Genomic DNA, 23,927 nt, shown 5'->3' with positions numbered 1-23,927 from the left:
GAGATGTCCCAGTATTTCTCACCACTTGCCTGGCACTGATCATGGTAGGAGTCAGATAAAGTGCTGTATGGTTCTGTAATTAGAAATTTTTATATTGCTTCCTGAGAAAAACTTGATTCTGGAGTTTCAGAAGTTATCTTGTTCATTTCTGCAGTTATCACAGAATTATCTTGATAGTTCCATGAAGTTTAAGACCAAAAAGGAACATGCACTTGAGCTGCCCCAGTCTCTTACATGTTCTAGGGCCTTAAGTGTCACCAAGCACCCTTGTGCTGCCTGCATCACGCTGCATTTTGCTGCAGAATGACTTCCAAAAAGGAGTCAGATCTTGAAGATTTTGTGAGAGGAATAATTATTCCTTTTCCCAACAGTTAAATTCACGGCACCCTCCTATTCAGTGTAAAGTAGATCCCTCTTCAGTTACAGCTTTAGGAAAAGACTGGGTTTTTTTTTTCTTCTGATTCATGTCCCATGATGCCCATTCATCTGTGCCTCCTGCAAAAGTGGATGTACCTTCCCAACATCCCTCAGAGATTTGTCATATTCCTTCTAAAAGACTGTCACATCCACTAGTAAGACGTGGCTGAGGCACATGGGAGGGTTCCGTTCTCACTGGCTCTGGATTGTGAGGAATACCCCTCTCCCCCGAGAGCAGGGACGCGGGGTGTTGCTCAGTAACGAAGGCCATGATGGGAAGAAAACCTGAATGCCATGGAGTGGAAGAAATAGATTTGAACATCTAGTTTTCAGGCCGAGCGCCAGATAATCTTTCCTGTAAGTGTGTGTTAATATGAAATGAGGTAGCAGCTATGAAAAGAAGATTCTTCAGCTTCACGGGCCCCCACTTTGCATTTCCTCAGCCTTCTGATGTGGTGGGACCTTTTTTCTGGAACCAGGGAAGCAGGAGCGGAGGGAATTGCCTCCCCGAGAGCTGCAGAACCTGATGTCCTCCCTGCAAGTCCTTTACTAGTTCTGCATGGAGGGGAGGGGAATGGGTGTTTCAGGGCGTGAGGAGGTAGATGTCCTTCCCGAAGGTGAACAAGGAGCTGTCCTGAGACTTGTTAGGGGAGGTAGTTCTGGGTGAACCTGTCGCCTGCAGGGATGGTACAGGGGGTGGGGAAGTTGGAGCTCCCTGCGGGGAGAGTTCCTCTGAAAGGGCCCCACTGTGCCGGGCAGGGGCTGGACAGGCAGCACGTGCTGCGGGAGCCCCCAGCGCAGGGGAGAAGCTGCCTTGCGGGCAGCAGGCGAGGTCTGAGCAGCTCTGGGAACGGGGCGTCAAGCTGGGGACGAGCCACGCGTCCCTGGGGCGGCAGCGCTGGGGCTGGAGCGCTCTGCGCAGCTGTCGGAGGAGCTGCAGGGGGGTGAGGATTGTGCCTGGCTCTGTCTGTCCCCAGGTGAACGGGGTGTCCCTGCACTGCGCCGAGCACCACGTGGCGGTGGAAGCTCTGCGTGGGTCGGGAAGCTCCGTCTCCATGACCGTGCTGCGGGAGCGGATGGTGGAGCCCGAGAACGCCATCACAGTGACGCCGCTGCGCCCTGAGGATGACTACAGCCCTCGCGAGAGGCGAGGCGGCCTACGCTTCCCCGAGCGGCCCGAGGGGGCACCTCCCACCGAGAGGTTCTCCACCTGCCTCATGCGCAATGAGAAGGGCCTGGGCTTCAGCATCGCTGGCGGCAAAGGCTCCACGCCGTACCGGGCTGGTGACACGGTCAGTAGCAATCCCCTGGCAAGGAGGGGGCTTGATCCCCGAGTCTCAGCGCTCCTTCGGGGAGCAGCACGGGGTCTTCCTCACCCGTGGGCACGTAGGAGCGTGGCTGGTCCTGGCCCCTGGAGCCAGAATCTACCCTTAAGTCAGGGAAGGAGAGCCGTTCAGGAGGAGGGGGGGCTGGGGCTCACAGTCCCTGCCAGTGACATTTAATCTTGCTGCTGTCCTCTTGACACATGTTCTGGGCTCTTGGCCACACGAAGGCTTTGCTGCAGCTGGGGGTTTTGCAGGTGGCTCTAGAAGCAGAGGAGGGTTTGTGTAGTGTGAGGAGCAAAGGGGAAGTGCTAGGGCAGGGGAGGGGTCTGCGGAGGGGAAAGGGCTGGTGTCCAGGAATGATTCTGGGAAGCCAAGCCCTGTCGAGGGAAGGCACAGGCTGCTCTGACCCTTCTGACTGTGTTTCAGGGGATCTTTATCTCACGGATTGCAGAGGGTGGTGCTGCCCATCGGGACGGGATCCTGCACGTAGGAGATCGGGTCATCTCGGTGAGTGTGGATGTGCAGGGACAGGGCCTGACTTGACTCTTCCTCATACAGCGGCTGTTTTTCTGTCATTGAAGCTGGATTTTGGGGATCCTTTTTTCAGCTCCTGAGCCTCCTGGGAGAGCATTTAATCTTGGTGGTTCTACCCCTGCCCGTGGCTGGTGGTGGGTGTCGTTAATGCCTCCCCTTTCCAAGCGCTGTGTCCGAGCACTGCCCCAGGGGACGGCCTGTGCAGTCCGGGCCATGCTGGAGAGGGGTGACACGGCAGCACGGCGCTGGTGGCCCCGCAGAGCCTGGCAGGACAGCCTCGGAGGGCTCTGCCACAGCAAAGCCCTTTGGGGCACAGCCCAGGGCTCCCTGCCGAGGGCGGAGGGCAGGCGTTGGGAGGCTGCCTGGGGGTGGTGTGGAGCTGGGCAGGGTGTACCCCAGGGCTCCCCCCTGCTTTCAGTTGGAACTGCGGCCCCGGTTTCTCCTCCCGTTTGTGCCGGTGGTGCGGGTCTCACTGCTGCCTCTAACCTCAAGTCTCTCTGCCTCACACGTCACTTGCTCCCGCTCCTGCGGGGAGTCTGCTGAGCCTCCTGACCCTCCTCCTGAGCTCGCATGCTGCTCCAAGCCAAAGCTCCTGCATCCTGGTGCTGGTGGTGGGTTTCTGATCCAGCTGTTGTGGTAAGAGCACGTGTTACCACAGAGCTGGTGTGAGTAAACACTGATACAGCCTTGTCAGTGCTGGCTTCTGTCTGCTCTATCCCTAGGCTAGGGGCTGTGTTGTATTTGCTCTGGCACAAAATTTTAGTGGAGCTCTGGCCCAGGTCTGATGTACGTATCTTGGCAGGAGATGTGAGCTGGTACAAAATCTCTCCCCCCTTGCTAGTGCTCCCCACTCCTCCCTGAATCAAGCCCTGACCCTGATTGTTGCCAGAGAGCCTACCTTATTGTGGTTTTGCTCATCTTCTGGTGCTCTGCTGGTACAGAGGCATGACTGAGGTGTAACTGCAGGCACACAGCTTATTACGTGGTGTTGATTTGCCCTACCTGTGGCAAGAGGGAGACATAAAATCTCAGAATAGAGTCGAAAGTCAAACCTGTCTCCACCCTCCATTAGCAGCTCTATTTATATCTGTGGGCAGCTTCATAGGAAAAGCAGATCTAATTCCCTAGTAATAGCCTGCAGTGTCTTCAGACTGCAATGTATGGGCTTAGGGCTTACAGAGCTCAGGGCCTTGTTAGATTTTAATGTGTCATTAGTCCTCTGACAACCCCGCTGCAATGGCGAGTGCAGTGTTATTGCACAGGCAGAGGTATGTGCGTGCTTGAGAGCACGGTCCTCTGCTCTCGGGGCGTTACCTGTGCTGAAGAGTGTGTAGTCTTTAATAAAAGGTTTGGTGTTGAGCATCAGCTGCAGCTCAGATCTTGTGCTCAGTTATGATGAAAGCAGGAACAAATTGTTATCTTCCAGGAGAACACCTACCTAGTCTGGACTGTTCACGTAACTTCCGTGCCCTTCAGCAAGTGTCTGGCTGTCACTCTCCAGCAGCCCTGGCTCCTGGCAGCACCAGCTTTCTGCCTTTCCTGCTCGGGGGTTCACTGCTGACTGTGACAGCCACGCAGTGGTAGTGGTAATGTCCCGAGGCCTCTCATGCCTTCTCGGGGATGTTTGTCCTTGAGAATGCCCGCTTGCTGTAGAGACCCATAAGCAGATGTGTGAGTTCTGCTCCATCTGGCGAAACCTGGTGCTGGGTTAGAGCTGTGGGGCTGCCCTGGCCCAGGGGTGCTGGGTGTCGAGAGGCTGTTCATCTCAGAGCAGTGCCCGCGTAGCATCCCATAAAGTCGCTGCTTACCGTAACTGTTCTGAAGCAGTGGTGGCCCATTTTTACTGGGAAGCTTTTCAGGCTGTCGTGATTCCTGGGATGTGCAGTGCAGGCTGCGCGTGTACCTGCAGGGGGGAAGCAGGAGGGCCCTCGTTAGGACACAGACACTTCCACGGGCCCAGCAGGCAGAGGCCCATTTCCAAAGCCACAGTCTCCTAGTCATGCCTCAGTTCTGTTTGACAAAGAATTTTTGTTTCCTTAGGAAAAGAAATACAGCACAGCTTCATACTCTTCCCCTGTGCTCTAAATTGTCCTGGACTTCTCTGCAGGGGAAGGACTGGGATAGCTCCTTTTACTTTCTTAAGGGAGCTTTGAGTACATGGGTTGAAGAGCCCAGCCTAGTTAACACCCCACAAAGCTCACCAGTGACTGACTACTAACTCTTCAGCTTACCCCATATTCTGGTGTGTCCTGAGAGTCATTACAGGAATCTTGAGAGTCATTCTGGTAGTGGAAGACATGGGGCAGGGAGCTGCAGGGGGAGAACGTTGGAGGGTTTGAATCGTGGGATGGGAATCTGGCAGGGAGGGTGCAGGACTGGGAGCAGTGGCTAAGGACAGCTAATTTTTTGGGATAGGACTGGGAGTAGACTGAAGAAAACTGATTCTGGGGGAGATTAGGACAGTAATAGTGACACATGGAGGTCCCAGTGAGAGCGCTCTGATCACTAAGAAATTTTTCAGAATAATGTAACTCCCCAGCACACAGCAACATGTGTGGAGCTGGGAAAGGACAGATGAGACTTCTTCCCCTTCCCCTCCCCTGGGCACTTTGTTGGACTGCACTGGTTGCCCTTGTCTTGCTAAGCAGAGACATCGCAAAAAAGGCCACTGAGAACGAGCTGTCCAAAGCTGGGGAGGCATCATGGTTGCCGGGTAATGGAGACCTTAACGAGTAAAAGGCCATCAAGGGCTGTCAGATATGACAGAGCTCTGACTCGGGGAGCTCCTGCATCTGTGCTCTCTAATCCAGGGAAGTACCACTGTACTTCTGGTCTGGCCAAGTCTGACCATTCTCATCTTCTTGGCAATGGCAGAAAAATAACAGAGGGGAATGTGTGAAGTCAGGAGTGTGTGCGGCTCCAGCGCAGTATGCTGGGCCGTGATCTGGTGATAAGAACCTAAGGGCCAGGTCTCTGCTGTGTGTCATCTGTGTTAAAAATTGGTGTATCTGGCAGACAGGAGGACCCAAGGGAATCCTCTCATCCCGGTCCACTGGACACAAGCCTGACGCTTTTCCCCGTTCCCAGGCCCAGCCGTCAGGAAGGCTGAGTGCAGATTCCAAAGATGAAACACTGCAGACATGTCTGGCCACAGATTTACACAGACAAGAAGCGGGGCAGTACCTAAAGGCACACACATGAACACAAAGAGTCCTCACAGGGCATGAACAACACAGACAACTTAACCCTGTTCCGACCCTCTGGCTAATCAGGTTTAAGGTCTGCTAGTGGAACATGCACATGTGCTCCCTCACTCAGCTCACATAAATATTCATGTTCACAGGTCTCTTCAGTTTCTGGCCCAAGTGTCAAGTTCTTCAAGGCTCTTTGGTCAGACCCTGAGTCTTTTATCCAGTTTCTGGGCCAGCTGTTGGGTCTTCCCACATTTTGAATTCCTACTTGCTGCCTAGTCCAACCTGAATGTTACTAGTAGATCGTGCACATGTACCCAGAACAGAGCAAACTCACACAGTAAATACAGACAGTTTGATAAGGAGGTAGAGCAGACTGTGGTGATCGGGCACAGGGCTTGGCCAGACAAACCGAGTGACCAGCAGCCTCTTTGCGTGCAATCAGCCTCTTATTCGCCACCCGCTCCATTTTCCCATGCTTGTTCCTCCCCTCTCCTTGGCCACTCCTCTTTCCCACCTGTGATCCTTCTGCTACACATCCCATAATAAGTTTTGCACATTCCCACAATCCCCCTTAAACTTCCTGTAGCGAGTTTGCTCCTTCCCACGAGAGCTGTTCCAATAACCCCTGACCACCTCCGTTTCCTCTGTGTATCGATGACCAAGTTTTTGGTCGTGCTTTACGGTTCCCATTTGAGCCATTCCTTCACCAATCCATCCGCCGTTGTCTTGGCTCCGTACGTGCATTTCGCCGAGGTTTGTGCCTCTGTGTTTAATTTATTATCTTTCCTGCTTGTTGCCTGGTCTCAGCATCACCCGGGTGCCTTCACGCCCTTCCCCTTCCCGTGTGCGGGTGCAGGCTGGCACATCTCCACATCCTCTGCGGCTGGTGCCGGCGTGTCCCTCTGGGGAGAGGAGGTGCCGTGGGGCTGGGGGACTCCTCTTGTGTGGGGAGCAGCACACCGGACCCCGGGTGGGGTGGGGCAGGTCGGGTGAGGGGCGTTTGTGGCGGTTCTGGACGCAGCCGTGTCAGCGGGTCTGCCGTCAGCCTGTCCAGAAACGGCTGGCTGGGAGGGAGCGGGGGAAACGGTGAGGTATCAGGCTACAAAATCCAGTCGCTGTGGCTGTTACAAAGTCACGTGACTATTCCGTGAGCTGATCAAACTCCACCTTGAGAGCTGTTATTTTTGTGTCCTCATGGTTCATTTTGGAAAGCTTTTCCAGGACCTAGAAACATTTTTAATTTTCACCTTCAACTTTTTAATGGGAAGCTTCGTCCTTTTGGCAGTGTTTTTGTAGCTTGGCTCTCCTCAATGTTCTGCCCCTCATACGTTTATGGAGACAGTCGCATCCTTTCTGGTCCTTTGAGTTTCTAGGCAAGCTGTTCCAAATCTTAATTTTTTAGGAAAAGCTCTCCGCTCCCCTGCCTGTTGCAGCAGCTTTTGTCTGCACATCCTGTTAACTTAGCTTAGATGATTTTTGTGTGTGTGAAGGATGAGAATAGTACACCCTTTTTCAGATGAGTTCTCTTCAGTGCTTTGTATGACTGACATTGCTGCTTCTCTGTGTGTACTGGAAGTACCTCTTGGTCTGAAGCGTTGCATCTTTCACTGGTACCACAAGACGATTGAAATTATTTGGCATAGCATATCAGATAATGTTTTTTTGTCCAAAAGAATTCTAGTTTTCACTTCGTGTCAGCCACTCAGTGGCTGTGGACGAGCAGAGTATCCTTCTCGGTGCTTCCAAGTCGTTTTATCCCTAGGGTGCACTTTTTATGACTTAAAACTGACATCTCCCCACACGGCCATGGTCTTGCCCAGCGTGGGCAGACAGCAGCCCAGCGGCCAGTGGCCGGTCCTGTCCCACTTCAGATCATGCTCTTCAGAGCCTGTGTCTGGGCTTTGAGAGCAACTGATACGGGTGAATGGCCTCGTGCAGAGGCAGCTGATGCTGTGTCACGTCAGTGTGCTGTGGCATCACTTCTGGGAGTCACTGTTTTGTCTTCCTCCCATATTGAGATCTTTGGACCCATGCCTTCAATGCAACCTCTTGGGCTGCTTTTGTCGTGACCCAGCAGGAAAGCTGGAATGCAAAGCCAGGGAGGAGTGACAGGGACTCTCCTGGAGCCAGGGAGGAGTGAAGGGACTCTCCTGGTAATGATCCAGCCACAGCGTAGCCCGGGCAGTAGCTGGGTTTGAGGTGCCTCGGGAGCTGGAGCATCATCTGTGGTCTTCACGGGCCCCTGGAGCATCCCTGGTGCTGTTAGGGCTTGGAGGTGCAGCGGGAAGGTGGGAGAGGGGCTGGTACGCTGTCTAGGAAGAGGATTGTGGTCAGGGGGGATGAGCAGGTGCCTCTGTCCCTTTGACAGATAGGAGTGAGTGGGGTGAGTTAGAGTGCTCTGGGGAAGAGGCTTTTGAGAAGGGGCAGCGTTGCAGCAGAACGGGGTCCCTCAGGGCGCTTGGCGAGGTGCTGGGCGATGGTCTGATGCTGTTTGCGGGTCGTTCTAGATCAATGGGGTAGACATGACAGAAGCCAGGCATGATCAGGCAGTAGCGCTGCTTACCGCATCCTCCCCCACCATCGTGCTGCTGGTAGAGAGAGCGGGTGCAGAGCAGCTCGGCGAGGGAGACGCGCCGGGCGCCCCACGCCTGCGCATGCACTCCCCACCGCCGCCCCCCAGCCACAGCCAGAGCCCGCCTGAGGAGATGCCGGCGCTGCAGAGGAACCACCTCTCTAAAGGCCTGGAGGATCAGTACCCCATAGAGGTGAGTCTGTCCGTTGGACTATGGCATCCTGTAATCTTGGGTATCTTTCACTTGAAAAATTAGTAGTCTGGTGGGCGCCGGCCCACTGTGTTGGGAAGTTGGGAGGACCTCAGGGCGTTGGGAAGTTACGGGGAACCCCCTGTCCTGTGGGTGCTCACCTTGTGCTCGCTCACGCAGAGCATCCCTGACTCCATGTCTCTTAGTGTTTGTGATACCCCTTATTGCCTTTGACTCTGCTTCTTGTTCCCTCAAGGAGATTCACCTTGTGAAAGCAGGTGGTCCTCTGGGGCTCAGCATCGTAGGAGGCAGTGACCATTCGAGCCACCCATTTGGGATTCATGAACCAGGGGTCTTCATTTCAAAGGTAGAGTCCTGTGGGAGCAGCCGAGCTGTAGGCATCCTGCTGTTTCATTAGTGGGGTCAAGATGAAGGGTTTTGGCGCAAGAGCCTGAGAAGTACAGTATAGATTTAAAAAAAAAAATCCCCAAAGGGATGGGGAGGGATGCGTGCATATGTAAAGAGTTAGCTTACAGTAGAGATACTGCTGCTGTTGTAGAAATCTAAGTGGCATGTAAAAGCCTGCAAACCTGAATAATTGATGCTGAACTCTTTGGGGAGAGTCAGCTTTTGAAATTGCTGAGCTTATGTTAGCTTTTAATGAATCCTGGAAAGATGCAGGCATTTCAGAAAACCAGTCACCACTCAGAAAGTGTTAGTGGGATGGCTGTGTAACTGGAAGGAAGAACAGAAGTGCTCTCTGCATTCAGGCCAGCGTCCTTCGACCCGACGTTCTCTTTCCAGTGGGGGCACCACCTGATGCTCTTCAGAGACACCAGCCAGCCGCTGGCTGCAGCTCATTCCCCTCGCAGTCCTGCGCATCCACACTCGTTGAATTAGGGATGTTAGAGGGGACATCCCTGCCCAGCCCCCTCCGCATCCATACGTCTCTTGTCCCTTGGACTCGCTGAATCTGTCTCCTCTAACACCCGTGGCTGCAAGTCCCAGCACGTCGTTACCTGTCCCCTGAAGCAGCATTCTTTGATCTGCTCTGAACCCGCGTCCCACCGGTCACACCGAGTGCTCCTCTGCTCTCATAGTGCCAGATTGGTGACCAGAAGTCCTGTATTCGGCTTCTTCACCACCTTCAGTGTTGTAAACCTCAATTCATTCTCCTTCTGCGGCTTCTCCCCAAACTCGGGAGTCATGGCCTTCCTTTCTCCTTGCAAGGTGCTGCTCCATCCCCTCGTTATTTTAGTTGCCTTTCTCTGGACCTTCTCTGACCCCACTGTGTCATTCTCAGTGTGTGGCATCACAGGATCGTTCGGGTTAGAAGGGACCCGCAGCGGTGCTTGAGTCTCCCTGGAAGTGCAGGGCCAGCCTAGATCAGCTTGCTGTGGGCTTTGTCTAGTCAAGTTCTGAGTGTCACCGAAGATGGAGATCTCACAGCCTCTCTGGGCTCCTCTTCCAATGTTTAACTACTATTATGGTGGACATTTTCTTCCCCATATCTAGGCAGAATTTCCCTTGTTCCCACTTGGATCCCTTGCCTCTGTCCCTGTACCTCTGTGCACCTTTGAGAAGAGCCTGGTCTCTGTTTTCTCTGTACCATTGTGTTGGGTACTTGAAGACAGCAGCAACATCTCCTTTGACTTTCTGTTCCCAAGAATGAAAAGCCCCGGGTCTGCCCGCCTCTCTTTGTACAGTGCATTCTCTACGCCCCTGTTGGTCTTGGCCCTCTGCTGCGCTCGTTGCGGTTTATCAGCATCTGCCTTGTGCACCAGACGCCGCGTCCAAGCCCTGATCAGTGGGGAGTGGTCGCTTCCCTCAGCTCACTGCTCACACCCACCATGGTTGCGAGGGCACACTGCTGCCTTCACTGTCTTCCACGTGTTCTGGATCCGAGTCCCTGGCTAGCAGCAGCCCTCCTGGAACAGCAGGTCTGCGTGGCAGGTGTGCGCCTCTGTCCCCTGCAGAGGTGGTTTCCAGGAGGTTTTACTTGGCGCTGATGCCTGGTTCACTCTGGCATGGCTCCTTCTGCACAGTGTGTTTCTCCTCATCTCCTGCAGGGCACCGTAGCTGTGTCAGAGGCATGTCAGTAGAGGAGGACTCTGCTCTCTGTGGCCAGCCACCTTGAGCTCCCAGCCTTTCCCAGCTGGGGAGCCCCTGCTGTTCGTTGAAGCCCAGCCCCTCCTGACCCTTCTGTACAACACGGGGTTTGAACTCCTGGCGGCAGGGTTTCTGCAAAGACCCTGTTGCTCTCCTGCTCCCTTTCACTGATGCTGTGCAGTAGCTCATCTCATCCTGTAGCTTCTTCACCCCCCAGCTCAGCACCTCGATCAGAGCACACCAGGGGCCTCAGGAGAGGTCCCAGGCGCTGGCTGTAGCCCAGGACGCTGGGAGCTGGGTCCCTCCTCTGAGGCGCCCGGGTGGCATGGCTGGTGCCGGCCACCCCCCCGTGGCGTATCACCATCGTCCTTGCACGGCGTCTGGGTCCCCTGCTGCTCTGCCATTTCGGGAGCAGAGAACTGAACAGTGCTGGAGATGTGGGTGATTCTGTCTGTCTTGGTCTCCGTGCCCTTTCTGATGATGCCCAAAGTTTTGTTGGGGTTTTTTTTGTCTCTTCCTGCGTGTGGAGCCCATGATTTCAGAGAACATGCCACAGTCTCTAGGAGCTTTCATGAGTTACTGAGTTCACTGTTGCGTGTGCACAGTTCAGGGTGTTTTTCCATAGACTCATTGTCTGTGCTGAAGCTCACACCATGTCTTTTTGTCCGGTTTTCTTGGCCTCTTTTGAAGTTCCCCACCACCAGGGTAGTATTTGTCTGCTCAAAACAGCATAATATTGCAGGCAGACCTGGAGATTTCACTGTTCACTCCCTTTTCAGGTCACAGATGGACATGCTGAATAACAGCAGGCACACACCAGTCCCTCAGGCACCCCACCAGTGAATCTTTTGTGTCCTGAGCAGCAGCTGTCCAGCCCTGCCCTTTGTCTCCTTTCCTTTAACCAGCTTTCAGTGCATTACGGTGGCCCTTGCTCCCATCCAGTGGGCACAGCTTCTCTAAAGCCTTTGGGCTCAGACCTTGTGAAGGACCATTTGGAAATCCAGAAGTTATGTCTATCAGATTCCTTCCTTCTTGTGTTCTTTGTTTTTCTGACAGTGCTTCAGCAGGTCAGTGGGGCAGGATTTGCATTTACAAAGTCAAACTCACTCTTTCCCAGCAAGCCCTGCTATCCACATGCTCACAGATCTTACTCTTTGTTGACTCTATTGTTTGACCAGGAGTAGAAGTTGGGTTTCTTGGTTAGTAACTGTAGCTCTCAAGATCCTCTCTAGAGCACTTGTGGAGGACTGGAGTTGTACTGGCACTGTCAGTCCTGGCTCAGTGGCCGTTCATAACGGTAGATGATGCGCTTCCTACAACAGCCCTGCAGTGTAACGTTTGAGTTCCTTCAGAGTCCTTGTGAGAACGTTGCCTTGTCTTCTGGTTACAGCCACAGGCAAAATAATGGGACAGCTGACACAGAATTGGCTCAGATGAAAATGATAATATAAGAACATGTCAAATGACACTTTAAAGCAAATCTTACTTCGTTCTTTGCCGGTGTTCACAGACATGTTACCTCCTGGGGAACTTTGGTTGCTGAGAGAGAAGTCAAAACAGGCCTCAGAGGATGCTGCAGGATAGCCATGGGGCACAACCAGTGTCTCTCCAATGAAAGATGGAATTTCCTTTTCTAGTTGTAGTATTAATGATTCTTTGTAGGTCATTCCCCGTGGACTGGCATCTCGCAGTGGTCTCCGTGTGGGGGACAGGATCCTGGAGGTCAATAGCATTGACCTGCGCCATGCTACCCACCAGGAAGCGGTGAACGCGCTGCTCTCCAACAGCCAGGAGCTGACCATGCTGGTGAGGAGAGATCCGCCGCCACCGGGTATGCAGGTAGGTCCTGAGTAAGGGAGTGGGGGGGAATCACACCTCTCTTTACAGAAGGATCACTTTTGAAGGCAGTTTCTTACCTAGCTGGAAGTCTGGGACTGGGATACAACAGCTTCTGGTTGAAGTTTCCTCCTCTTTGGGCAGAATCCTGTCTCTTGTAGTAAGCACATACCCAGCTGAGGACTGGGGAGGGTCTCTTGCCATGCGCATGGTGATACTGTGGTCAGAGAATGGTCAGATTTCATGGAGACCAGGTCTGAACAGGAGACAGAAATACAGAAAAGGGCAGAGCCTCATGAAAAGGAATAAACTGTGCGAAATGAGTGAAGGGGTCTAATTCAGGTCCTTGTTGGGGTGTTTACAATGTGGCAGCTACTAGGAGTGTTTCCTCACCAATTCCAGTCTGAACGTGGCCCAGAAGCAAGGAGACCTTTTCTGTGTTTACAGGAAATATGCATTGAAAAGGCGCCAGGAGAAAAGCTGGGCATCAGCATCCGGGGTGGAGCAAAAGGTCATGCTGGCAATCCGTTTGATCCCACCGACGAAGGCATCTTCATCTCGAAGGTACCAGCCCACTGACGCTGCGGTGCGGTTGCATGCCAGGACTGCAGGGGAGGAGGGGGATCCCTGTGGAAGTGGCTCCATACGCTCTCTCCGCTTCCCACTGGGCACATCAGTTCTCCTTGGAGTATTCTCCATCCACGGAATGAGGCATATCTGTTTCCTTTCTATTTTCCTCCTCTGCAACAGCTACAAAATTTCTTCTTTCATTTCTTACGTTTGCTTTTATTTTGCCTTGCGTTTCTTCTTGCTTTTTTTTTCCTATAACATGAACCCATACATCTTTCCTTTCCCTCTCCATTCCTGTTGCTCCCCCCAAGTGCTTGTGGCCTTACTGCCCACTCAGATATGTGTGCTCTTTCCTCCTTTCATCTCAAGCATTAGGAACTGCTCACCTTTCCTCCTGGGCCACACACCATGCGTAATTTTGTCCTCTTTCCTTTGTAAATGACTGCTTGTGTGCATACCTATTTGTCGTGTGTCACTTTTCCCCAAGAAGTAGTACACCTTTCCTTTTCAGTAGTTACTGTGTATAAGCTTATGCTCCTCCTGACCCTTACCAAAAAGTATTGCCTCTTCTTCCTTGTTAGCAAGAGAGCATGGTGAGAAGTGCTGTAATTTTGGTCTTGCTGCTGACCAGAGAGGGACTCTGGATGTTCACATTAGTGTCACTGGTTCCCTCTTCAGCTGGTATGGTGGGGTAGAAACTCTGCTCTGGCTCTAGAGGTCTTAATGATCCTTGCTGGGGGTGGACACTCCATAATTGCCAGTTAACCCTTTCTAATAATTGGCTGCTTTCAAAGAAAGGGGGAATACTCAGCATCCATTATTACTTGGATGTAACTTCTTTGTCTGAGTTTTAAAGTTAAAAGAGTAAATTCACTCCATCAAGGAAATAGTTGCACATTCAACTGCAATATTTGTAGTAGTAGTAAAAGAAAACCTAAGGTTATTGTAACTGGCAATTATTTTTAATCATTAGGTTTGGTTTTATCTCCTGCAACGTTACAGCGTTTGGGGGTTTGGAAGGTTTACAGTTTAGCCCCATTGCAGGGTTAGTTTAACACACACCCCCTTTTTTTTTTTTTTTTAATAGTAGTTGTTTTAGCCTGTGGAGAACCAAAACACTGAACTTTTCTGCTCTCCCTTCAACTCTGTTACTTCAGCTTGATCTCTCTTATCTGTCCTAACCGGAATGGTTTTCTGCTTCTTTTATTTTGTCTGTGTATTTCCAGTAACTGAGAGACAAATAGTGCTGCTTCTTCCTCCTCCTTGGATGTCTGATTACAACCTTCTTTCTCCTTAGTTTTTCTTAATTTGCATTTCCACTGAGTCCCTTAATGGTCATTTTTTAAAAAAGTTTTAAAACCTTCTTGATGAAGCATTACCAGTTGAATACCATGAGAAGTATAAATTATATCTACAAGTTGAAATTCATGATCTGTCTCAGTGGGGATAGCTCAGTGTCCCTCAGGGACGTATCAATAATACAGATGACAGTTGGCATTAAGGACATTTTTCTGCATTAACTTCACCTCCTCCCATTATTTCTGGGTGTTCTACTGTCACACTTATGCACTTGCTCTCCCTGGAAAAGAAATTGTGAGTACTTGGTCTTTTTCCATTCAGCTGCATGTGACCACCCTTGTGCATGCACACGCACTCACACACACTTCAGTGTTTTCCTTTACAGCCCTGAAGAAATTATGTGTAGGCATGCATGGCTGCTTTTCCTCCCCCAAAACCTAAAAAAAAATAAATAATTTATTTTAAAAAATGCATGAAGCATTTTTTCTCCTCTTTCTACAGGTACTTTATTAAACATTTATCTGTTGTTTTTTCTCCAAAACAGCTCTCATACATCCAATAAACACCTGTGCCTTTGGTTTGGTTTAGGTTTTTTTGCCTCTCTGCTCCCAGCAATAGGTGATGTGCAGTAGTCCATCCCTTCCTTCCTTCCTCTGGTGTTGCCTCCACCCCACCTTTACAGCCAGTCGTGTGTGCCCTCGCATGCCCCCACCACCTTGGTGTGCCCCTGTGCTCTCCTCACTCCCTTGTCGTAGATCCGCAGGCTCTGCTTGAGACCCCCGACGCTGCCATGTTCCTGCTGCGAAGCCCCGGCGTAGCACTGGCAGTAATTCTCTTTGTAAGGCTTAGTCAGGCTGCTTCCTCAGCTTGGAGTTGAGCGTTCGGACTGAAGCGCTCGTTGGCCTCCGGTGTTCCCGGGGAGGTCTGCCTGTGCACCAGCTGTGCCAAGGCCCTCACCTGATCTAGCCTGACTGTGCCTGTGTCCCATCTTGCTCCAGGCTTTTTGGTGTCCCATCAGAGAAAGTAATGCCCATTTGGCATTCTGCTCCTCTCCCTAAGGCTTTAAGTTGTCCTTGGTATTTCTGTCTGATTCCTGATAGTAGCTTCTCCTATCACCATTGTTCAATTTTGGGGTTTTTTTTCCCCTCACTTCCCCAGCTTTGCATATTTCTCCTGAGCCTCCTGCTTGCACGTGTTTGGATTTTTTGGTTTTTTTCCTTTTCTTTCACTTTGTATCCACAGCAAGTCCTGCAGTCTCTTTTCCTTCTTCTGAAGGGGAAAAAATGAATAAACCTCCTTGCCTTTACTGCCTTGTTCCGGTGGCAGAGCATGCACCTCAGTGTATTTGTTTCTCCTCAGACACATGTGGATGCTTGCACTCTTCACGACAAGCTCTGGCTTTCATGTGCCTTATCAGTATACTGCATGTAGTTGCCTCCCCCGGTGACAGCTTGTGTACATGAGGCAGGTATGAGTTCTTGTGACTTGCTGAGGAAAGAAAAAGGAGTTACACGTTCTTTCTCTGAAAGAGAGGATGGAAGATGACAGACGTGTCATGTGTTACGCCTGTCTCTATCACAAGGACAGTGAAAAATCTTTGTGCTTCATTTATCCACACAAATGATCCCTATGCTTGCATTTTCTGCCTCTCTCCCAAGAAAAAAATTACACTTCCCTTTCTGTGAAGATAAATCCTAGAAGCAAGAGCTTTTTCTCACCTGCTTCATTGACAAAACAAAAGCAGTTTCTTTCGTTGGGACAGCACATTTCCAATACAGATTCTTTTTATCTCCCATAAGAGATTTCTTCCACAGCCATTTCTCTACCAAACTGTACACGTTTTTCCTTTCCTACCCCTCTGTAAGTATATATAAGTACTTCCAGACGCTTTCCCTGACACATAGCCGCAGCCTCTTCTCCCCGTTCCCTTCGTACACTGTCCCCTCCTTCCTGACGGCCCCCAGGCTCTCTGCCCTCTTTCCTCCTCAGGTGACACCTTATTCCCCCGTTTGTTGCAGGTGAGCTCCTCCGGCGCTGCGGCCCGGGACGGCCGGCTGAAGGTGGGCCTGCGGATCCTGGAGGTGAATCACCAGAGCTTGCTGGGGATGACGCACACGGAGGCTGTGCAGATCCTCCGCAGCGTGGGCGACGCGCTGCTGGTGCTGGTGTGTGACGGCTTCGATCCCAAGGCTGCGGCTGCCATTGAGGTGAGAGCTGCAGCGCAGGGTGCCCTCCTAGTGACCAGCACTGCAGGATCCCACCTCCTTCTTCATACAATATTGCTGGATTTTCCCAGCCTTTTGCTGTAGATTATTTTTTTTTAGGTCCCAGGTTTCAAAGTCTGGTCTCCTGCTACCTGAACTGGAGGTGGTTGCAAGTTCATAAAAGCAGTAGTCTCTAAGGGCTCTCTTCTGCTGATCACAGAACCGTCTCACAATATGACTGCACTGGTTAGAAATGTAGTTTTCAAGCTATTTTTGTCCAGGCTATTTATGCCTATTTTTTCTTGTGCCAGTGTTATATTTAAGATAAACTGTCAGTCTGTTTACTGGTGTTTGCCTTTCCCCACAGGGAAACACTTACCCATAGCAATCCTGTGTCTTCTCAGCTTTCTTTTTCAAGGTTTAGCAAGTAGGATTTTTTTATTCTCCACTAGAATATGTACCCAATCCCTGGTCACCTTATCCCCCTTCTCTACCTGCTTCAGTTTAAACTCATCTTTCTTAGGCCTCAAGTCCCTTGAGTAATTGACGGCTGAAATAAGGTTTCAGGTTGTGAAAGAGTTCTGATTTGCCTGGGATCATCTTGGTATTCTGTATTTGTGAGCCCAGGATATGGAATTTGTTTGTGTGGCACACTGTGGGCTTCTGCCATGTTTTACTGCCTTTTTGCTTTGTAGATGTCCCCAGGAATTATTGCAAACCCTTTTGCTGCTGGTATTGGGCGCAAGAACAGCCTGGAAAGTATCTCTTCTATTGATCGGGATTTAAGCCCTGAAGAACTGGAGATCCTACAGAAGGTGGGTGTTCTGGCTACAACTGGGACAGTGTTATGGAGTGGAAAAAGTTTCTGAAAATCACTAGTGTCTCCCTTGGTGCATGGAATCTACCACATAATGGGTAGTGGACTTCCTTTTTATGGGATCAGCAGGTCCCAGCACATTCATCAGGAATTCTCTAGGATGGGACTCTGAAATCTTCTTGAGGTTACAGGTGCTCCAAGTGGGGAGAGTGCACTGAGTGAAGTGGCTCTACCTTTGGTCTCTCCTAGGAGATGGAAATGGTGAGAGAAGCAACTCAGTGGGAGAGAGAAGAAATGGAGAAAGTGGTGAGAGATTTTTCATGTAGCAGAATCTGTTCTTGACAGCGGTTCTGCCAAGCCTGTGAGCCCTGAGGAAAATCCCACAGATTATCTCTGCCCTGTTGTTAACGCCGTGATGGGCTTTGGGCCTTCTCTCTTCAGAGCACTGCGCAGTTTGCTGGCTGCTGGTGGGCTTTGCTGTACCTCCCTGCCTACCTCCTTGGTGGCGCTCTTCTGTTAGTTACAGAGTTCATCTCTGTTACCTGCTGGTACTTTCTGGCCAAGCTGCAACTTTGAGAAAAATGACCTCTTAGCTTGGAAGTCCCACATGTCATCAGTTCTCTCTGTACAGCACTCCATGCCCTGACAGAGCTTTGATGAGCAAAGATGAGAACACACAGCTCGGAGTTGGCCTGAATTGAAGAAGTGGTGCTCTTAATCAATCACAAGTTTGTGCTCCTCAGTTCACACAATCCTTTTTCTGATTCATTGTGAGAATTTTGTATTTCTGCCCACTATTTCAGCCTTTCAGAGAAACAGATTAGCAGAGGTCAAGCCCCTCGAGGACTTGGGTTTTCTAGTTACCCCTCTTAGAACTGTAATTTATTCAGTCAGATTCTTTTGGAAGATGAAGGAAAATTGAATTCTTCAGTATTGTCAGTTAGGAATTTGCTCTCCTGGCAGATAAGTCTGTGTACATTTTGCAGGCGTTTCTTCAGGTTTCCAATTTAGATATACCAAATATTTATCTAGGGTCTTTCTGTATCATAATCACTCAGCTTTAGTTGTGTTGGCAATTCTGGATGGAGGTGATTTTATAATTTAGTTAACACTTGAGGTTTTACTTGGTTTGGAAAAAACAGTCAAGGTTTTGAATAGACAATGGCACAGACTGTAAGAGGACAGAGCAATGAACAAGAAAATGGCCATATGACTTTTCAGGCATGGGATATGTGTAATCATTAAATATACAATATATACACTCAGTATTTATGTAATCCTTCTCTGCCTGCTGTCAGTGACTGCAGTGGGCTGTGCAGGGTATGATTTTACAAAAGACTGGTGTAAAGAGGCAGAAGGGGTCGAGTGTGTTGCAGACTCCCTTTGGAAGCTTTGCTTTGTCTCTGCTGGCCTACAGCTTAGATGGGTCTCAGCTCTGCAGGAATAGTCCTGTCCTAAGTATCTGCAAGGTGTTCTGATGGTGTTTGTACTTAGATGGGAATTCTTCCAGTGAAGTGACCTTACAGAATAATCTTCAACCTGATCTAGCTGAAGTTGTCCCTGCTTATTGCAGGGGGGGTGCACTAGACCTTTAAAGGTCCCTTCCAACACAAACTATTCTATGAATCTTTGAATAATTTGGGTGGGAAGGGACCTCTGCAGGTCACTCGGTTCAGCTCAGAGCAGAGCCAATTCCAATCAGATTTAGGTTTTTCCTATAAAATGTCTTGTTCTTTGCCCAGGAAGGCACTGAGAGTGGTTTGTTGAGGTTTCAGAGAAGCTGATTTGGTAGTGTTAGTGTTGCAGCAAAGGCTGTTCCTACCAGTTTTATGTTGGCAGCATGTGGGTTTGAATACTCTCTAGGAGACTTCAGGCACTGTGAGTCATTATCTAACACCTCTGGGTAAACCAAGAGCAAGTCTGGCCCCAAAACCTCTGTCTGAGCGGGTTGCATTAGTTCAGTCTTAAAGGCTTTCCCAAAATTTATGCTGAGATTACTTAAAAATACCCCAGATTCTTTGTCAAAAAAAAAACAGAAAAACCTTTATGATTGGTGAGGTAGCCCCTGGCCATATCTCATTTAAAAAGTGCTGATGGTGTTGTGATAGCTTTTTATGGAAAACCTGTACTTGAAATTTTATTGAAATGTTTAATTTAAAAGAAAAAAACCTATCAATAACTATTCATTGAGCCACCAGCAATATTTCAAAACAGTGGTGGGCATCTTATAGCAAACACCATTGTTCTTCCTGGAGGCTGAATGATACACAGTAGTTGTGGTTCATGTTTCCTGGATATTTTACTTTTGGTAGATTTTAAAGCAATGTTCTGAGGCTGCAGTGATGCATACTTAAGGACTAATAAGGTCTGTATTCCCATATATGCTGCCTTTTCTCTCACTGTAGTGCGGTGTAGTATAACTACAGCGTGGACTGTGCCAGCCTCTGCAGAGCTGAGAAGTGTGCCTGCAGCCTGGCCTCCGCAGAGACAAGACTCTGCTCCAGCACTGCCTGGGCCTTTACAAGCTCTCATGTTTTCTGGTGCCCCTTCCATTAGATTATTGGGAGGAGGTTGCAATGGATGTTCCAGACTCCTCTGACGTCTCAGGATCCATGGCCCAAGACCCAAAAGCAAAGACATGTTTTTCTGCTGTTGCCTTTTAGTGTGACCTTGAAACTGGGATTCTGTCTCTAATACTGGTTTTGATGATTAAATTTGTATCAACGATGGAGCCGGCACTGTCTGGTAGCCATTGTAATGCTGCAGGGAGTTCCCAGCTCAGTGCCAGATCCTCAGTAATACTGTTCACGTCACCATTTTTGGACCTTTCCTCTAATACTTCAGCGTTTCATGTTCAGTTTTGTGCAAGAGTAGTAGAAATGAAACGTGTCTGCCTACAGTAAGGTTGTGAACTGAAAAAATGGGCAGAATTTTGGCTTTGCTGTACTCACTGTTAGTCCTGTAGAGGTTTTCAGATCCCACTCACTGCATACATCTCAAGTTGAGTTCTTTGATAATTCAGTTTCTAATAGCAATATTAGGAACTCCAAATCCCCATGGACTGATTCATGGTGCATTTCTCTATCCCGACTCTGTAGCTGTAGCTATTTTTCTAGTCTTAATCCAGAGCTTCCCCAGGTGCTGTCAGAGATGAACTTCTGAATGTTCCACAGCTCCATCTGGGCTGGCTGGTGCTCTCGCCCCTCTTCAGCTGGAGACCTCAGAGAAGGATCACTTATGAGATGTCAGCGTGAGCACTCACCTTACAGATAACGCTTGTCCAAAATAAGCATAACCAGATTCAGAATAGGCTTCAGCTTAAATATCCCTAAATATCAGTTTGGGTCTTGTGATCCTCCAGAGCATTAGTGTCTTCTCGTGTTGCTCATTATTGTCTGGAGATCGGGGGTGTGATGTGGGACGCTGATTATTTGCTGGTGGTAATGCACAGAAGCTTTTGAAGAGAAGGGCCTGGGTGCTTATCAGTTACCTTCCTCCGTATTTCTCAGATCCTTCCCCCTCCCGTCCTCCCCGCCTTGGCACTTCTGGACCAACTGGCTGCTGCTGTTGGGGAGGAGCAGTCAGGAGGGTTGCAGTGCACAGCAGAACAGGAGGATGCTGCTGCTTTTGTCCACAGCCCTCGTGCTGCAACAGAGGTGCTGGACAAAAAGTCATAGAAGTAAAAGTGCACAAAAATCATTCTTTAAGACAAGTAACATCTTATTACCTTCCTCTTGCAGCTTGGAAGCAAGCCCGTAGCTGGGGCTTGTGAGATTACTCACTGGTCACTCGTAGGATACTCCTGTGCTACACTGAATGACTGAGAGCTGACCAGCTGATTTTAAGCCCTGCCTTATGCTTACACGAGTTCTGTCTCTATATATAGTCTTGTGGCTGTCATGCTATTAACAAGCATGTGATTTTTTTAGGTCTTTTTCCTTAGTGACAACTAGGCCTGTGCTCTGTAGATTTGTTTTTTCATTCCCTTCCAGCCTCTCCAGCCTGTGCTCTGTCAAGATGTCTCTTCTAGCAATAAGCAATCTTCTCCTTTCCCTTTTGCTTGGGGGGGGCTTTACCTCCCTTCGCTTTTCCCCAGGATTGACCCTGCTGAGGATCTTGGAGACATCTGCTGTCTTCCCCTCACCCGGTGACACCCCGGCGCTGTGCAGGGTGTCTGTTCCCATCCCTCCTGCTGTGCAGAATTCCAGCTCCTCTTTCAGGGGCCCAGCGTAGGCGCTGGGTTTCTGCTCAGCCCCTCCTGGCGCCAGCGCTGTCCGTGCTCCTCTACCCTCTCTGGAGTTACTGCCCAGCACGGTGCTGACCTCTTTCCCTCTCTCTTTGCCTGTGCTGCTTGGATGCTGCTCTGACTCTGTCCTGTCTCGTGGAAGGAGTGGATGCGTAGGGAGCGGGAGACAGCCACGCAGCAGCTTGAGGAGGAGGCAGAGGTGAGGAGCACGGTGGGAGGGTTGGAGAGCCGCAGAAAAGGGATGAAACTGGACTTGAAGGCTGGAGAAATCTCTAGAAGTGCTCGTTCCCATAACTTCTGTTCTCCCCCTCCACAAAACACTTGACTTTTGGGTATAAGAGAAGGTACCAGAATGGAAGAAATCTGTGATGTGATTGAGAAAGGAATGGTGAAAAACAATGGCTAGAATTAGAAAGGCAGACAAATGCAAATGGGAAATGAAATCAAACAAATTATACAATGAGAGCGAGCTAAGGTTGAGAAAAGATACTGTAGAGAAATTGTGGATTTTCACTCCCAAATGTCTCCAAATCCAGACTGGAAGCCTTTCTGGATGCTATTTGGAGAAAACAGGTATGTATGTCCCATTCTCCTCTCCCCCTGTGAGGGAGCAGCCATGTGCACGTGGGGGCCGGAGGAGTGGTGGGGGTCTGTGCACCGGTGGGTGACCAGGGGCCCAGACCAGCACGTTCTCTGCAGCACTTCTCGAGCCTGGCCCCTGTCATGGGTCCCCGTGGCTGCGTTTGGAACAATTCCAGGTTCATTTCCACACAATGGGAACTTTCTGCAGGGTTGGGAGATAAGGCCTTGGTTATTACTAGGGGTGGTTTCCTTTTAATTGCTCTTTCTAGTTGATTTAGTTGACTTCTGGCCTGATCTCTTCCTGGTGTTTGTGTTTTTTTGCTCCCCCCCTCGCCCCTCTCCAGAATATCACCAGCGAACCTTTGCGGCTGGACTATCGGACCCTGGCTGCTTTGCCCAGCAGCGGCTTGCAGAGAGTCAATCGCACTGTAAGTGAGGGGCTGTTGAGATGTGGGTCCCTGCGTGGGGGAAGCCGTGGTCGCTCTGTGCCCTGCCCTCTCCTTGCGCCCTGCTCTGAGAGGTGACGGCACTCTGCAGAGCCAGACGGGGAAGCAGAACTGTGGTAGGCTTTGCCTGAAACGGGAAGTAGCTGCAAAAGAAATATTAGGCTAAGAAAACAGGGAGAGCAGAGAGCCAGGTCGCTTTCCATGTCGGAAAGGGAAGCGGCTCCTGTAGTTGCCAAGACGCAAAAGGAAACGTCTCGAAGGCAGCAGGAAGAAGAGCCCGGCGGGAGAGGAGGGTACGTGTGAGTGGGAGAGCGCAGGGGATTTGTCACGGGAGGAAGCAGCTACTGAAAGCTGCAGAGGAGGGAGGGCAAGATTTTTCCTGACACAGAAGATGACAACGTTGTGTGCAAAGCGTAGTTGGAAATTCATTGTGGGACGGTGTTTAGAAAGGAGGAGGGATGCAGGGTGCTGGTACCAGAAGTATTAAAGGAAAGTCAGGACCCATCTAGGACTGCAGAAGGCAAAGTGGCAGTGACTACGTGTCACGACTCAGCCCTGACATGGCCTTGGGTGCTCCTGCCCCTGGGACCTGCATTTCAGTCCTTGCTATGTAGTGGCCGCTCAGCCTAGAGAAAATCCAGATTTCACAAACTTCACAGATTACCAAGTCATCTGTCTTTCCTGCGCTGTTTAAAATCTCACCTCATCTCTCCATCTCTGCTTCCTTTGGTCATGTTTTATCTTCCCCTGCATCATAGCCATTCCACTGGGCTTCTGCCTGCACCTTCACACACCCCCTCAGTCTTCCCCTCCGTTCCTTTCCTCCTCTTGCAGCAGGACCACCCTTTGCTGTCATCACCAGATTCTGCATTCTCATCCTGGTGTTTCAGGATCATCTTTTACCTGTAGTGTCTCCATCTCATTCCATCCAGACCAGTCTCCTCTCCTATTCATCTGTCCTTTCACTGACTTCAGGCCCTCTTGCTTTTCTGATTTCACACTGATTAGAGCCCTGCTTTGTCCCCAGCTTTGTCTCATTTTGTTCCTCCCCATACTCCCCAGCTTTTGGGTTTTCTCTCCTGGCTGTTCACACAGAAAAGTAATATCAGGAAAAGGTTCAATGTATTTTTAGCATCTCTTAGTGTAACTCAGTAGCTGGAAACACGGGGAGAGCCAGTCCCACGCCAGCAGCTGCCTCTTTGCTGAGCAGCCCCAGCGTTGCGCAGAGCAGAGCAGCGTTTGGGAACTTGTGCCTCAGCAGTCGGCGTCAGCCAGGAATGCTTGGCACTGGCATGTGGGACCAAACGCGCTGGAATGCCGGGCTGTATGGGCGGCATCTATAAATGTCCCCTTGCAGGGGAAGGGCCGATTGGTGCCCACGTTTGTCTTTTTCCAGCTGTCATTTGCCCAGCCCTCTCTCTGCTCTGTTTGAACAAATGTCTGCCTAGACGGTGAGTACAGGGAGGTTGGGGTTCAGGGACGTTCCCTCAGGGGCTGCACCGGCCTCTTCGGTGGCTGCCTGGAGGGCTCGACATGCATCGGTCCAGCAGGCAGGAAGGCACCTGGCTCAGTGAACAGCTTCTCTG

The 23,927-nt window shown here is 50.4% G+C and overlaps 1 protein-coding gene across 32 annotated transcripts in view; it reads left to right on the top strand.

Moving 5' to 3' along the window:
- The window catches only part of SCRIB (scribble planar cell polarity protein), a 111,947-nt gene that overhangs the window by 49,278 nt on the left and 38,742 nt on the right, over positions 1 to 23,927 (top strand). For 23 of the 32 annotated variants that reach the window (XR_012622786.1, XR_012622970.1, XR_012622941.1 and 20 more), the window contains 11 exons: positions 1,395 to 1,709; positions 2,169 to 2,249; positions 7,978 to 8,235; positions 8,489 to 8,599; positions 12,004 to 12,180; positions 12,625 to 12,741; positions 16,065 to 16,253; positions 16,946 to 17,065; positions 17,317 to 17,373; positions 21,456 to 21,512; positions 22,240 to 22,323. Coding sequence is in view for 27 of the 32 variants with exons in the window: in XM_074819346.1 (XP_074675447.1) it covers positions 1,395 to 1,709; positions 2,169 to 2,249; positions 7,978 to 8,235; positions 8,489 to 8,599; positions 12,004 to 12,180; positions 12,625 to 12,741; positions 16,065 to 16,253; positions 16,946 to 17,065; positions 17,317 to 17,373; positions 21,456 to 21,512; positions 22,240 to 22,323 (1,566 nt within the window). In the remaining 5 variants the exon portion in view is untranslated. The other 9 variants (XM_074820492.1, XM_074820971.1, XM_074821291.1 and 6 more) reach the window with 7 other exon arrangements.

This window comes from Strix aluco, chromosome 1 (genome assembly GCF_031877795.1).
Source record: "Strix aluco isolate bStrAlu1 chromosome 1, bStrAlu1.hap1, whole genome shotgun sequence".
NCBI classification, from domain to species: domain Eukaryota; kingdom Metazoa; phylum Chordata; class Aves; order Strigiformes; family Strigidae; genus Strix; species Strix aluco.
This window is presented reverse-complemented; position numbering and strand designations above follow the sequence as displayed.